The sequence below is a fragment of the Miscanthus floridulus genome, chromosome 10 (genome assembly GCF_019320115.1).
Source record: "Miscanthus floridulus cultivar M001 chromosome 10, ASM1932011v1, whole genome shotgun sequence".
NCBI classification, from domain to species: domain Eukaryota; kingdom Viridiplantae; phylum Streptophyta; class Magnoliopsida; order Poales; family Poaceae; genus Miscanthus; species Miscanthus floridulus.
Genome location: NC_089589.1, coordinates 14,219,793 through 14,236,603, shown reverse-complemented (window position 1 = coordinate 14,236,603; position 16,811 = coordinate 14,219,793). Strand labels below are relative to the sequence as shown.

Sequence of the window (16,811 nt, the reverse complement as noted above, 5' to 3'; positions counted from 1 at the left end):
CTGTTGCCAGCGCGACACGTACATTACGAGCCTCATCGGATTTCAGACGATGCTTGTCATTAAAGCTGGTCCATGCTTCACCATCAGATGGATGCACCATCTTGTCAGGATGGTAGCGTTTGCCATTCTTGTGCCACGTCATCTGTTTCGCGGTTTCCTCGGTCATGAATAGCCTTTGAATCCTCGGCACGAAGGGAAGGTGACGTAGGACTCGGGCGGGTATCTTAAGCTGGGTCTTCTGGCCACCACCATCACCAGACTCTACCTCCAGGAACCTGGAGGCTTTACACTTCGGACAGTACTTTGCCTCCTTGAGTTCTTCCCGAAATAGGACACACCCGTTCGGACAAGCATGTATCTGCTCATATGGCATCTTCAGTGCTTTAAGGAGCTTGTGTGCCTCGTACATGGTCTTCGGCAACACGTGGTTTTTTGGAAGCAGGGTGCCAACCACGGTCAACACCTTATCGAAGCCTTCTCGACTCCAGTTTAAATCGGACTTCAACCCCATCAAGCGACTTATGGCATCCAGCTGGGAGACCTCAGAATGAGCGTGAAGGGGTTTCTGTGCCGAGTCCATCATGTACTTGAACGCATCTACGGCTGCCTGCATCTCCGCCTCCTCACGTCCTTCAGCAAACTATGCTTGGTGAACGTCATCTACCATGTCTGCTACCCCGGCATCAGCATCGAAAGCCTCGACGCGTTGTCTCACCACCTCCTCTCTCATACGATCGGCTTTACCATGGTGGACCCACCGGGTGTAGTTCGGCGTAAACCCATTCTTGTGCAGATGTGTACCCATGAGTTCCTTGTCTAGCATTCTCCTGTTACCACACTTGCTGCAGGGACACAAAGCCATTTTCGGGAATTTTGCGGCCTTGCCAAATGCACGATTCAAGAAACGATCGGTCTTCTGCATCCATTCATAGCTGGCATCACCCTGACTTGTCCGGCCCGTGTACATCCACTGACGGTCCTCCATCCTCTAGCATATATAACATCACCACAGGTGACCATCAATTGCATCTACGAGGTGTCCCTACTCTCTAATAGGTGAGGATAGGTCCTAATCCCACCCGCGGGTTCGTAGATGAGGTTAGTTTCCATGCTCCGCTCCTATCCGATATGGAATTTCGGCAGCACCTCCCCGCCGTTCTCCCGATACACGTCCTGCAAGGGAGAGTGTGTATCCGGAGAACAACGGAGAGGTGATGCCGAAATACCGTCTCGAACCGGAGCGGAGCATGAAAACTAACCTCAACTACGCATCCGCGGGCTATCCAAAAAGCGTGGACAATCCAAAATAGATACGGTCGCTGATATGCAAAGGTCCGCATATCTCCGACCGTATCTCTTTCGAACGGGAGACACCTAACTAGGTTACGCGACCAAAGACCACATACGGATAGAGGGGTTATACCTAGGGTGGCGGTGAGGTCCGGGTAGCGGGGCAGTGGAGAGTCGGTGCAGTGGCGAGTCGACGCGGTGCAGGAAGACTCGCAGCGCCGACGAAGATGATCGGGGTCGCCGAGTCCCTCCCATAGGTCCTCCTCCTGCAAAAAAGGGCAAAAATGGTTAGTGTCGACTCAAAATTTCGGCAGCACCTCCCCTGCACGGGGAGGTTCCCAAAACCTGCAAAAAACATGGCACGAAGGCCAACAACCACATATATACCAAACATGGCACGAAGGCCAACAACCACATATATACCAAACATGGACACGAAGGCCAACAACCACCAATATATCAAGAGGAGCCATGTACTTTAGTTCTCTTTCCATGCACATGAAAGTATTGAAGTAGTACAACAACAATTACTACTAACCCTACAACTACTACTAACACTACTACTAACAACTACTTAACTACTAACAATGCTAATAGTAAGAACTACTTAACTATTAACAACTACTACTACTAACCACTACTACTTACTAACTACTACTATTTACTAACCCTACAACTAACACTACTAACTACTACAACTAACACTACAACTAAAACTACTAACTACTACTACTAACACTACAACTAACTACTACTAACACTACTAACTACTACTACTAACACTACAAGGGTAGGGCTTACCTTGGCGGCAAGAACGGCAAGAGCGAGGGCCGGTGACGACGACGGGGATGACCGCAGCAGCGCGAGGATCAACGGCCGGTCGGAACGGCGCGGGGATCGACGGGCGGTCGGGTCGGCACCTTCCTCTTCTTCCTCCTCCCCCTTCTCTTTCTTCCTCTTCTTCCTCCTCCCCTTCTCTTTTTTCCTCTTCCTCCTCCCCCTTCTTTTTCTTCTTCTTCCTTCCTCCTCCTTCCACCTACCCCCTCTACTGCTGGCCGGCGGTGGGAGGAGCCCGGCGGCCGGACCACGGGCAGCCGGCCTCGTCGGGGATGGCCGGTGAGGTGGGGCCGCATGGCCGCCGCGGCCGGTGAGGCTGGGGCGCCGGGGCCAGGCAGGAGCGCCTGCCGGGCCGAGCGCCGCCGGGGTCGTCGGGGCGGGGCCACGGCCGCGGGGCCGCCGGATCCGGGCGGGAGCGCCGGCCGGCCGCCGAGGCGAGCGTCGCCGGGCGTGGGCGCGGCTCGCGCGGGCGCTGGGCCACCGGTGCCGGAGCCATGGGGTCGCCGGGAATGGGCGGAGGCGCGGGCGAGGCGCGGGAGAGGCACGGGCGCGGCGAACCGGTGAGGCGCGGGCGCGGCGGAGCGCGAGGGCGGCGGCGGCGGAGCGCGACGGCGGCGGCGGCGGAACGCAGGCGCGGCTCTCCTGGATTACGTTAGGGTTGGGGGCGTCGGCCGGCCTTTTAGGCATGGGCCTTTGCCGGGTGCCAGGTGACGACGGCACCCGGTAAAGAATTTTTTTAATTTTTTTTAAATTTCTTTGCCGGGTGCCCCATGACCTGGCACCCGGCAAAGGCTTCTTTGCTTGGGCCGGCCTTTTTAGTCACGGGCCTTTGCCGGGTGCCAGGTGACGACGGCACCCGGCAAAGAATTTTTTTATTTTTTTTTTTAATTTCTTTGCCGGGTGCCCGGGGTGGCACCCGGCAAATTATTTTTTTTTGTTTTTTTACCCCATTTTTTTGTGGGGGAACTGCTACAGTAAATATATCCCTATTTCAAAATTTGGGACAATTATGAGTTTTTTAACTATATTTCCTTAATTTTTTCCGTTTCATTGAATATTTCCGACTATTCCAAATTTGAACTGCAGGTACATGAAATAATGGAATTTGGTCATTCAAAAAATAGTATTCATGATATTTAGGCTATGACATCGAGGCCGTATGCAGGAAGTGGCATGAAATGTCGCGCATCATGTTGTCGTAACATGACGATGTACTCGCGGGGGAAGTTTATTTAAATTATATAAAATCCAAACGATGTCCGAAAATCACGAAACTTGTCGATGTGTCTTGTTATCACATGTGGATGCCCTGGTAAAAAATTGTGAAAGTTTCGAGCAAGTTGCGACGTCGGCTGCCTAAAACCCAGACATCTCGGCGGAATTGGAATTTGGCGACGAGTGGAGATTGGGAACGATGCTACTGGAGACCCGTGAGTGAAGAAGACAGCCAAACGTTTTTTTATCAAACAGCCGGAGGAGGCATACGAGAACTGACACATGTGGAGATGTCTGGGTTTTAGGCAGCCGACGTCGCAACTTGCTCGAAACTTTCACAATTTTTTACCAGGGCATCCACATGTGATAACAAGACACATCGACAAGTTTCGTGATTTTCGGACATCGTTTGGATTTTATATAATTTAAATAAACTTCCCCCGCGAGTACATCGTCATGTTACGACAACATGATGCGCGACATTTCATGCCACTTCCTGCATACGGCCTCGACATAGCCTAAATATCATGAATACTATTTTTTGAATGACCAAATTCCATTATTTCATGTACCTGCAGTTCAAATTTGGAATAGTCAGAAATATTCAATGAAACGGAAAAAATTAAGGAAATATAGTTAAAAAACTCATAATTGTCCCAAATTTTGAAATAGGGATATATTTACTGTAGCAGTTCCCCCACAAAAAAATGGGGTAAAAAAAACAAAAAAAATAATAATTTGCCGAGTGCCACCCCGGGCACCCGGCAAAGAAATTTTAAAAAAAATAAAAAAATTCTTTGCCGGGTGCCGTCGTCACCTGGCACCCGGCAAAGGCCCATGACTAAAAAGGCCGGCCCAAGCAAAGAAGCCTTTGCCGGGTGCCAGGTCATGGGGCACCCGGCAAAGAAATTTAAAAAAAATTAAAAAAATTCTTTGCCGGGTGCCTAACGGCGTGGCACCCGGCAAAGGATGACGGCAGCTGGCCGCCGTTGAGCCGGCCACCTTTGCCGGCGGCCATATTTTGCTGAGTGGCCGGCACCCGGCAAAGACTAATTTTTGCCGATGGCTAGAATTTGCCGAGTGCCGGCACCCGGCAAAGGATGCTTTGCCGGAGGCCTTTATTTGCCGGGTGCCTCCAGGCCTAGCACCCGGCAAAGAATTCCTTTGCCGGGTGCCCGATAAAAAGCACCCGACAAATTTTTTTTTGCTCCCGGCAAATCAGCCGTTTCCTGTTGTGAGCTATGCTGTCGCCTGTGGGCGTGGTGTTCAGATTCTAGGAACAGTACCAGCGTAGTTGAGCGCCGCGTTCTCTGCCATGCTTTCTTAGTACCGATTCGTTGATCAGTGTCAGCGAATTTTTTTTGAAGGGTCAGTGTCAGCGAATTTCGGCACGCGTATACTCCTACTATATATGTCGGCGCCGCCCGATCGACTCGGCTGTGCGTCATGTCATTATTGTAGTACAAGTCTACGATAACGGCGTGCAGTAGCATACACCAACTTTCCTTATCCAGAACGAGGCCTTGTTTAGATTGCAAATTTTTGCAATCTAGACACTGTAGCACGTTTCGTTTGTATTTGACAAACTTTGTCCGATCATGGACTAACTAGACTTAAAAGATTCGTCTCGTGATTTACAACCAAACTGTACAATTAGTTATTTTTTTTATCTACATTTCATGCTCCATGCATGCGTCCAAAAATTGATATGACGGAGAGAGAGTGAAAAAACTTGCCTGAACGGATAACGAAATGGAGAAGCCTGCGATTTCAGTACCTTTGATCTGCTACGGATATGGGTAGCATCATCATGCCATAGTATTATGCGTACCCGATGCGCACGTGTGCAAAATCCAAGCAAAAAAATATTACGTCATGCAACATCTTATCTCCTCTCTTAATTACTACTCACATCGTTCCAAATTATAAATTGCTTTGACTTTTTTGTTCATCTATTTCGCTATACATCCAGGCATATTATTTATCTAGACGCACTACCGGAAACGTCAAATTTGCCGAGTGTTTTTATATTTGGCGAACAAGTTCTTTGCCGAGTGCTGCCCGATCGACTCGGCTGTGCGTCATGTCACTATTGTAGTACAAGTCTACGATAACGGCGTGCAGTAGCATACACCAACTTTCCTTATCCAGAATGAACGGATAACGAAATGGAGAAGCCTGCGATTTCAATACCTTTGATCTGCTAGAGATATGGGTAGCACCATCATGCCATAGTATTATGCGTACCCGATGCGCACGTGTGCAAAATCCAAGCAAAAAATATTACGTCATGCAACATCTTATCTCCTCTCTTAATTACTACTCACTTCGTTCCAAATTATAAATTGATTTGATTTTTTTAGTTTATCCATTTCGCTATGCATCTATACATATTATTTATCTAGATGCATAGCAAAATAGATGTACCAAAAAAGATCAAAGCAACTTATAATTTGGAACGGAGGGAGTACTACTAATGAGAGGTTCTAACATAGTCTCAGACTTAATCCTAAAAACTTCAACAATAATTAAAAACATGTCTTTTAATTAGATACTATCTAATTCATGGCGAATTTAGAATTTTACCAAAGGGTATAACCACACAAAAAAAATTCTTATGCAACTCGATAAAACTATTTGCTAATTCAGTAGACAATTGTAAAATTTGTAACATAATTCAGTACATACGCTAAATGATATAATATAAATAGTTCAAATTGGCATACTGATAGATAGAAATAGGTTGTCGACGGAAAGAATAAGAGTCCACCATCGCATATTATAGCATCTCACCACGGCAGCTTACCTTTCATTGGCCGCTTGGCATTAGGGGCTAGGGCAACCACAGACTAGGAATTGGGACAAAGCTAGCGTCTGACGTGGTGTCAACGTGCGTTCGCTACTTGATCAGGAGCCAAGCGTTTGCATATTCAGGCCCCCCATTTGGTAGTGCTCCTTTCCGGCTCCTCCGGAGAAGCCGTACCGAAGGAATCGTTTGGGGCCGTTTTTCAATTGAAAAAGGATGTAGCTCCTCCAAAACGACTCTGACTCCTTTGAATGAGCCTTTAGGAAGGAGCCCCATAAGCTAGCACACCGTGAATCAAGTTGTCGCTAGCCTCTGTGGCATGTGCGTCTCTCGTGCTCTTGGCAGGCGCGGATGCAGTGTAGGTGCATGGGGTATAGCTATACCCCAAAATATTTTAAAAAAATATTAAGTATATAATATCTAGAACACTTTATACGAAATAAAAATAGGGAATTACTAGCGCCCGAACGTCCAAAGCAGATGAGCGCGTCCGGATGTCCCGTGCATGCTGCTGCCCTAGCCCACCCACCCGTGCCTGCCACTGCGTCGTATCCCTGCTGAATGCGCATGTCCATCCCCTATCTGCCTCGCCCCGCCACGCACGCGTACCCTGTTCCCGTCTGCCTTGCCCCGCCCCGCACGCGCGCACCCCGGCTGCACCCGCCACTTGTTCCCGCCACGCCCACGCAACATATGTGTGAAACATGTGCAACATCCAGATCAAAAACACCTGCAACATACGTCTGAAATAGACGAAACATTTTGAAGAAACGCTTGCAACATGCCTCTAAAACACACGCAACATATGCAACATCCTTATCTACTTTTGAAATATCCATATAAAACACTTGCAACATACCTCTAATAACATCTGAAACACTTAAACATATATTTGCAACATAGGGGAGGGAGAGGCTAGGGCCAGTTCATTCCAGCCTCGGAGTGGGAGCCGGCGCCAAGCGACAGCGCACGAGCACCATCAGCACAAGCCGCACTTCATCGGTTCCCTTGGCTCGGTGAAGACTGACCTGAGGCACGCGACGGCACCACCAGCGCCAGCAGAGGCGGGCGGCGCTACCCCTGCCCGATCTCGTCCGCATCACTGGATGCCATCGCCGAGGGAGGATGGAGACCAAGCTCTGTGGAGAGGAGACCGATTAGTCGTTGCTCCTGGCCTGAGGTGCCGTCGAAGAGTGACGGAAGAGGTCGGGCGGGCGCGAAGAACTGAAGCCGTGCGATGGTCGGTGAACTGCGGTGGAGAGGGAGGAAGGCGGCCAGCGGCGCTCAGGTGAGGTGGAGATGGAGGATGGCGGCCGGCCAGCCGCGGTCGAGTGTCATGGGAGCACAGTCACAGTGGAGCGCGGAATTGGAATTTGGCGACGAGTGGAGATTGGGAACGATGCTACTGGAGACCCGTGAGTGAAGAAGACAGCCAAACGTTTTTTTATCAAACAGCCGGAGGAGGCATACGAGATAGTTGGGCCGTTCGTACTATCGTGGCCCATGGCAACTGCCGGACGTCCCTGACACCAACATTTCTGATAAAAATATCTTAACCTCAAATACTCGTCTAAGAGGGAAAACAACCCGTAGCATACTAACACTCTTTCTTCTAAATCCTAAAAGCCTAAAATGAACCAATGCACACATAGCACAAGTACAAGATTAAAATTATAGCACGAATTATGAAAGATAAGTAAGTAAAGTTGACTCTTTTTTCCTTGCAAACCTTCGTTATAGTTCTTCTCGTGAAGTTTTAATCTTGACCTTGTTTAATAATCAGTAAGTAAATTTTGAAAAGAATCATTTCTACTTTACTCAATAAATAATTAATTTTATTTTTAGAATGGTCATGGCATTAAGAGGAAAAATGATTTAGCTTTTTTTTGGACTACTCAATAATGCACAAAAGATTTATTTTTCCACACGAAATCACCAAGAAACTAATATGTTTATCAAGACCTTGGGAATGACTATCTTTATATGAATGTTGACGAATTGTATCCTTAAATTCGTATACCTAACTATTTTGTCGTCGTTTGCTCGTCAAATTATACCATTAGTGAATTGTGTCGCTTAGGTCCATACCTCCATCTCCATGTTTAAAATCCTGGATCCGCCACTGGCTCTTGGGATTGAAACGTTACACACGTTGGATTATTACAATCGAGAAGGCCAAACGCGATGTGAGCGACGACCATTTCCCCATGAATAGGTAACTACTATTTTTTTTCCTCGCACACTTAGCTGGGCAGAAGGTAAGCGATACTCCCCTGCTCTAATCATCATTATTAACAGTAGTTAATGTATGATATACTATAATTTATACTCCCTCCATATTGGTAATTTAAGTCATTTGGACAGCGATACTGTCTCCAAAGCATAACTTTGACTTCTTATTTGTATAAAAATGTTTATTGAAAAGTGATGTATGCATATTTTTATGAAAGTACTTTTCAAGATAAATCTATTCATATGGTTTTCATATTTCTAAACTCAACAAATTAAAAGTTATTCATGATTTATATTCCCAAGGTTTGACCCAAGTCTTGCCCAAAACGACTTGAATTACCAGTATGGATGGAGTACAAAAATTGCCGACCTTCTACCATTATGAAAAATAATGAAAGTAGCCCCTTAATTCACATCTAAATTATCCACGTTTGACATTATAAAACATAATTTAAAATACCCCTAAATTTTCTATCTAAATTACCCGCATCTATCATTATGAAACACTACCAGAAACAGTCGCTTTGTTGTGTGCCACATGCACTCAGTAAAGCCCAAAAAACACTCGGCAAAGGATTTGCCGAGTGTAACGCTCGACAAACAGCACATGACATCTACAGTGCCGGCAAATTTCTATCGGGCACTCGGCAAAGACTTTGCCGAGAGCAGAAACCGACGCTCAGCGAAAAAAAGTAACGTGACAGAGTGGAGACGGTCATGGCGCGTTTGCTGAGTGTCAAATCTCAGACACTCGGCAAACCTTGCTTCTTTGCCGAGTGTCAAATTTTAGGCACTCGGCAAACCTTGCTTCTTTGCCGAGTGTCAAAGTTCAGACACTCGTCAAAGCTTCTTCCTTTGCCGTGTGCAAAATTCCAGGCACTCGGCAAACCTTCGTCCTTTGCCGTGTGTCAAATTCCAGGCACTCAACAAACCTTCGTCCTTTGCCGAGTGTCGAATACCACACACTTGGCAAACACTCGGCAAAGAAGCCATTTTAGTCCCAGAATGCACAGAATTTTGGCATCTTTGCCGAGTGTCATAGCGCAGACACTCGGCAAAGAAGTCATTTTAGGCCCAGAAAGCACATAATTTTGCCACGTATCCACTTTGCCGAGGGTTTTAACCCTGGCACTCGGCAAAATGCCTCTTTGCCAAGTGTAACACCCGTGTTTTAACCCTGGCACTCGGCAAAAGGCCTCTTTGCCGAGTGTAACACTAGGTAAAGTGACCATATATTTCCTGTTTTTATGGTTCAGTCATGTATAATGTACGCCACTCAAATAAACATTATAGGCATCACACATAGTTCACAATAAGCATCACAGGTCATTCATATAGATATATCAACATCAAATAAATGTAAATAAACTTCAGAATCACAAGTAGGTTCATTCACAACCACAAATGGTCACAAGTAGTCACAGGTAATCCACAAATGCAAATAAAATCACAAGTAGTCACTTAGGCCACGAGTTCCACTACGACCACGCTGGGTCATGAGGCTCATTCGATGCCGTCGATTGATGCTGCACAAAGGAGAATAGATTGTAAAGAAAATGGACCCTAGGCCCATTTACTTTGGATTTTGGTGTTTGATGACCAACACAACCAAATTGAACTAATGAATTTGCAAGTGATTGTTTTGTAGTTCAATAGGATGCAAGATGTGACTTGGACAAAGGTGACATGGTGATCCGATGATCAACACCTCAAAGAAGACCTTAGGAGCACAAGAGAATACCTAAGATATCAAGCAAAGTCCAAACACGAAGATAGAAACCAAGCCGCACGCAAGATCACGAAGAAACGAGCTCACAAAGGTGACCGGACGCTGGACCGGACGCTGAAGAAAAGCTACCGGACGCTCTGATCAGGAGGCTCGGTAACAGCAACAGCGACCGAATGCAGGACCCGACGCTGGCGGCAAACCGACCGAACGCAGGATAGTAGCGTCCGATCAAGTATAGAGAGGTTCCAAAGCGGCGAATTTGCGACCGAATGCGTCTAGTGGCATGTGACCGGACGCTGGCAGTGTCCAATCAGTGGATCATGGCTCCAACGGTTGGGACGACCGAACGCGTCTGGTCAGAACGTGATCAGCGTCCAGTCAGTAGCAGAAAAGCGGGATTTCGTCCCCAATAGCTACTTTCTCAGTGGGGCTTATAAATACAATCCCCAACCAGCCAAATGAGGGGTGTGGAGCCAAGGAAACATACCAAGGGTATTGATACACCATTTTAGTGATCTCCACTTGCATAGTGCTTAGTGTTGTATTAGGTGATTAGCGTAGGTGCTTTGCGAAGTGCTTAGGTTGATTAGACCACCGCTTATGTGCTTGCTCTAGGTTTAGGCCTAGTGTTTAGTGAGGTTTGCATACCTCTTACCACTCGGTGCTTGCGCGCACCATTGTTGTACATCAGAGGGGCTTGTAGTCTTGCGAGATCACACCAACCGTGTTTGTAGTGTGGCCGCCACCGTATACCGGAGGAAACAAGGCCCGCGGCGTTTCGGCCGGAAGCTTGATAGTGAAGACGGCGGGGAGCATCCGGGAGAGGCTTGCCGAAAGGCACGTTGGAGACCCACTTGTGCGTGGGGAAGGCCTGAGGCTATCCACGGAGTTACCTGACCGGGAGCTTGGCCCTTACGAGGGATTCCTTGCGAGGGGCTCCAACAAGGACTAGGGGGAAGCTTGAGCGCTTCTCGATACCTCGGTAAAAATACCGGAGTCGTTGATGGGAGTTTGCATATCTCTACCTTGCTCTTTAGCTTCCGCATTTACATTGATTGTATTACTCCTTTTGCGGTAGAGATAGCAACACATTAGCAAAACTATAGTTACACATTTAGATAGTTTATCTTTTGCATATGTTTTGCTAAGATTAGAAAAAGAGGCCATAGTTTAGAGTTAGATTTTTAAGTTGCCTAATTCACCCGCCCCCCCTCTTAGGCGTCATGGTCCACTTCAATTGGTATCAGAGCCGGTTGGCTTAATTTGGACCTTTAGCTTAACCACCGTTGAGCCGACGCTATTTAGAGTGGTTGAGATGGATACCTCTAGGCCTCTGCACTTTGATGGCACTAACTTCCCCTATTATAAAGCTAGAATGGCTTGCTATCTTGAGGCGGTTGATTTAGGTGTTTGGAGAGTCACTCGTGACGGGATGAAACCCATTAAGAATCCCGAAAAACCCACAAAGAGTGATGAAAAAGAAATGCACTTCAATGCTAGAGCTAAAAATTGCTTGTTTGAATCTTTTAGTATGGATATGTTTAACCAAGTGTTCACTTTAAATATGGCACATAAAATTTGGTTAAAACTTCAAGAGCTCCATGACGGCACATCTAATGTTTGTGAGCAAAAACATTGTCTAGCTAAACAAAATTATGATTCCTTTACAATGAATGATGATGAGCTTGTTCGTGATATGTATTCTCGTTTGAATCTAATTATCAATGAGCTCCATTCAATAGGACTAACAAAGCTAGATGATGCGGACATCGTAAGGAAGATCATCTCCGTGCTACCACAAAAGAAATATGCAAGCATCATCACCATCCTTCACAATATGGAGAACTTGAGCACCATGACCCCGGCCATAGTCATTGGCAAGATAGTTGCATTTGAAATGTCATGCAAGATGGGTCAAGAAGAAGCCTCTTCATCAAGCAAAGGCAAAGCTCTCGCACGTGGCGAGAAAAAGAAGATGAAGGGTAAGCAAGTTGAGACAAGCTCAAGCTCAAGCTCCTCAAGTGAAGATGAAGAAGAAGATGAGGATGATGATGATGATGAAGACTCAAGTGATGATGATCAATCTTCCTCCTCCACCTCCGACCTTGATGAAGAATCAATCAAACTAATCAACAAGGTGGAGAAGATGATCCAAAAGCTTAATGTCAAGGGTGTGGCCATCCAAATCCAAGATCTCATTTTCACAAATCAAAAAAATGAGTAAAGAAAGAGAGGATGCTATGGATGCGGCGAGTTGGGGCACTTTGTGGAAGCTTATCCAAATAAGCCCACACCCAAGAAAAAGAAAAAGGCATGCAAGAAACAAGCCCTCACATCAATAAAGATATGGGATGATTCTTCAAGTGAAGAAGAACACCATCACAAGAGGCGAGGGCGCAAGCACTCATCAGGGCGCAAGCACTCATCATCAAGCTCTTCTCGTGTGTGCCTTATGGCACGAGGTAATGAAAGCTCATCCTCTAGTGAGAGTGATAGTGATGATGATATGCCCTCTTATGAAGAAATTGTGCAACAAAACCTTAATTATGCTAAAGTTTGCACTAGTCAACAAAAGAAGCTCGGGAAAATAAAAGAAAAGCTAGATAGTTCACAAGAAGCATACAAAACTTTGCTTGAACAATATGAGAATTTTGCTAATCTTAATGTTCAACTATCTACTAGAATTGAGCAACTTGAGGCTAGTGCAACAACAAATGCATGCACAATCAATGATGAGCAACTTGTAAAGAAAAATGAAAAATTAAAAGAAAAGTTAGCTAGCTCACAAGATGCATATAAAAGTTTGCTTGCTAAAATGGAAACCATGTGCAAACATTGTGATGAGCTAACTAATAAAGTTGCTAATCTTGAAGCCGTTAGTACAACTCTCACTAAGGCATCTAAAAGGAAAAGTTATAACATGTCTAAAAAGGATGCCTCTACTTCTTGTAATGATTTATGTTTAGACTCACCTTTGTGCAACCAAGTTTGTGTTGACAAAGTTGTTGTAGATACATGCACACAAGAGGTTGCAAAGAAGAATAAGCAACTCAAGCAAGAAGTAGCTCGCCTCACCAAGGACTTGACTCAAGTGAAAGGCAAGGCGAAGCAAGCCCAACTTCATCAAGATAACACCGTCAAGGGAGTGAAGAAGCTTGATAAAGGACAAACCGTGGTTTGCTACGTGTGCCACAAGGAAGGTCACAAGTCCTATGAGTGCAAGGTGAAGAATGGGGGAGGAGCAAAGAAGAAAGAGAAGAAGCAAATAAGCAAGCTCTCCAACACCTACACCAACAAGGTGGACAAGAAGGCCTCCACACCTTATCTCTTGAAGAAGAAGAAAAATGATAAGGTGGTGGCCATCAAGGTGAACAAGTAAGCCAACAATGGGGCCAAACGCTTTTGGGTGCCAAAGAAAATCATTTCCAACATGAAGAACACCAAGAAGGTTTGGATCCCGATAGGGAAGTGAGAAGTCCTATGGACTTTGGGAATTTGGAGACTTGGCAAAGTGTGGATGCATTTCATGGGGTGCATCATGATGGACAAAGACATTGCTAAGTGGGTTAGTGAATACTATGGACCCAAATTCCCCTTCCCATGTTAGGTAACTAGATTTAATTTATTTCAATTGATATTAGATTTGATTTTTCCTACAATTGGTATCTTTTAGCATCTAGTTACTCTTCATGCCTAGGTTTGCATTTGCTTTCTTATATATTTTGTCATGCATACACTTGGTATTTCATATGGTAGGCTTGCTCGGTTTCTTTCTTATTCCTTGGAGCAATCCTACATGGTTTAAAATTGTTTAGAAGCATGGCACATAGCTTGTCTTACAATTGTTCATATAATATGTGCCAAAGTCCAAATTGTAGATAATCTCTCCCCGATATCACCTTCGAAAATGACTCTCACATTCATATGATGTCATCTTTCAAGTGGTATTTATTTTTCTAAAATCAATGTGCACGTTTCCTACAAGTATTCCACACTTGTGTGCACAAATTTAGGGGGAGGTTACTCTACAAGTTGGATACTTTGAGACTAACACATTTTCAAGCTTATCATGTGTGTAGTAGTCTCATTGCAAGGAAGATGGAGTCCCCGGAGATAAGCATCATACTTCAAATATCCACCACCTATTGCAAGTGGTAGAAATCAAATTGGTTTTCACATGTGGTATTTCTAAACCGATATCATCATGTTGATTTCATTTTGATATTTATATGCTTTCTCCATGCATTATATAGACTAAATTTGCTTGTGCAATAATTTGCCAATTATGCATATGCTTTGCCTTCTACCATATGTATGCATATATTTAGAGGGAGCTTAATCTATATAATGTGAGAGTCAAATTTTGTGACCTATTCCACTCTACACATAAAGGATCACAAAGTTTGACCCTCCCTTGTGCTACTAATATCTTCCTTTTTGGTGTTTGATTCCAAAGGGGGAGAATTTAGAGGACCAAAAGCAAACATTAATTTGTAATAATGGTCCTAGAAAGAGAAGATAGTGGATTATGGATTAGCCTATGTAATAGGGAGAATTTGTAGAAACCAAGGCTTAAATCCATAATACCACATAGGGACATTTGCAAGGGCAAGATAAGTTTTTATGCAGTCTTACAAGTAGTATCTTTTAGCATCATATAACCTTGCCCATTGCATTGCATCCTAGCAAGTAGATAGGTTTTAAATTCATTTTTTTATTATTTGCTTGCTTTGGTCGTGTTGTCATCAATCACCAAAAAGGGGGAGATTGTAAGGAAAATGGACCCTAGGCCCATTTACTCTGGATTTTGGTGTTTGATGACCAACACAACCAAATTAGACTAATGAATTTGTAAGTGATTGTTTTGTAGTTCAATAGGATGCAAGATGTGACTTGGACAAAGGTGACGTGGTGATCCGATGATCAACACCTCAAAGAAGACCTTAGGAGCACAAGAGAAGACCTAAGATATCAAGCAAAGTCCAAGCACGAAGAAATGAGCTCACAAAGGTGACCGGACGCTGGAGAAAAGCGACCGGACGCTCCGATCAGGAGGCTCGGCAATAGCAGCAGCGACCAGACGTTGGACCGGACGCTGGCGGCAAACCGACCGGACGCAGTACAGGAGCGTCCGATCGAGTACAGAGAGGTTCCAGAGCGGCGAATTTGCGACCGGACGCGTCCGGTGGCATGTGACCGGACGCTGGCAGCGTCCGATCAGTGGATCGCGGCTCCAACGGTCGGGACGACTGGACGCGTCTGGTCAGGACGTGATCAGTGTTCGGTCAGTAGCAGAAAAGCGGGATTTCATCCCCAACGGCTACTTTCTAAGTGGGGCTTATAAATATAACTCCCAACCGGCCAAATGAGGGGTGTGGGCCAAGGAAACATACCAAGTGTGTTGATACACCATTTTAGTGATCTCCACTTGCATAGTGCTTAGTGTTGTATTAGGTGATTAGCGTAGTTGCTTTGCGAAGTGCTTAGGTTGATTAGACCACCGCTTATGCACTTGCTCTAGGTTTAGGCCTAGTGTTTAGTGAGGTTTGCATACCTCTTACCACTCGTTGCTTGCGCACACCATTATTGTACATCGGAGGGGCTTGTAGTCTTGCGAGATCACACCAACCACGTTTGTGGTGTGGCCACCACCGTGTACCGGAGGGAACAAGGCCCGTGGCGTTTTGGCCGGAAGCTTGATAGTGAAGACGGCGGGGAGCATCCAGGAGAGGCTTGCCGGGAGTCACGTTGGAGACCCACTTGCGCGTGGGCAAGGCCCGTGGCTATCCACGGAGTTACCCGTCCGAGAGCTTGGCCCTTGCGAGAGATTCCTTGCGAGGGGCTACAACGAGGACTAGGGGGAAGCTTGAGCGCTTCTCGATACCTCGGTAAAAATACCGGAGTCGTCGACGGGAGTTTGCATATCTCTACCTTGCTCTTTAGCTTACGCATTTACATTGATTGTATTACTCCTTTTGCGGTAGAGATAGCAATACATTAGCGAAACCGTAGTTGCACATTTAGATAGTTTATCTTTTGCATAGGTTTTGCTAAGGTTAGAAAAAGAGGCCATAGTTTAGAGTTAGATTTTTAAGTTGTCTAATTCACACCCCCCCCCCCCCCTCTTAGGCGTCACGGTCCACTTCAGAGATTGCATGTGTGAGGCAAGATTGCATGGTCTCTCTGCTGCCTAACTAGTATAACCCTTGCAACTATCAGCAGTATCTTCTCAGTTGCATTGTGCTCTAGTATGACTGCTTAAGTACTAGTTGGTAACAAACATATAGCATTAGTCACTAAGTTTCTAGTGTTTGGGCATCTTTGTAAGATTGATTCTGCATAAACTAGAAATGGTGATTATAAGGTTGTAAAGCGACTCATAGTGCCTGGAACAGTATTTGGAGCAGGTTGATTATAAGGTTGTAAAACGACTCACAGACTCTTTAAAGATAATAAAAAATAACCCTCTAGATTTGTACCTATATTATCCACCTGTATTATTATGAAATATAATGTAAATGAATGCTTAAATTTGCATCTAAATTACCCACATATTTCATTATAAAGATAATAATAACACTATTAATTTGTATATAAATTATCCATCTAATTCCTTGAATTTTGAAGTGGTCCACTCCAGTCCAAAGTAAAAATCCAGGTCCATATGTGAACCTATAGTGAACGAGTTTAAAAGTTTAAGGA

The 16,811-nt window shown here is 45.3% G+C and overlaps 1 protein-coding gene across 1 annotated transcript; it reads right to left on the bottom strand.

The window, feature by feature from the left end:
• Positions 1-740: 740 nt before the first annotated feature.
• On the bottom strand, positions 741-2,814 carry LOC136488043 (uncharacterized). The gene is made up of 2 exons (XM_066485096.1): positions 2,092-2,814; positions 741-827 (listed from the first exon to the last, which is right to left on the bottom strand). Exons 1-2 carry the CDS (start codon positions 2,812-2,814, stop codon positions 741-743), a joined length of 810 nt encoding a protein of 269 aa, XP_066341193.1.
• Positions 2,815-16,811: the final 13,997 nt, after the last annotated feature.

Bases quoted from the DNA above. Each gene is read 5' to 3' on its own strand.
- LOC136488043 (XM_066485096.1), bottom strand. From the start codon at position 2,814: ATGCCTAAAAGGCCGGCCGACGCCCCCAACCCTAACGTAATCCAGGAG. The intron at 828-2,091 runs GTAAGCCCTACC...GTGTGGTAACAG, and splicing joins TTGCCGTTCTTGCCGCCAAG to GAGAATGCTAGACAAGGAAC.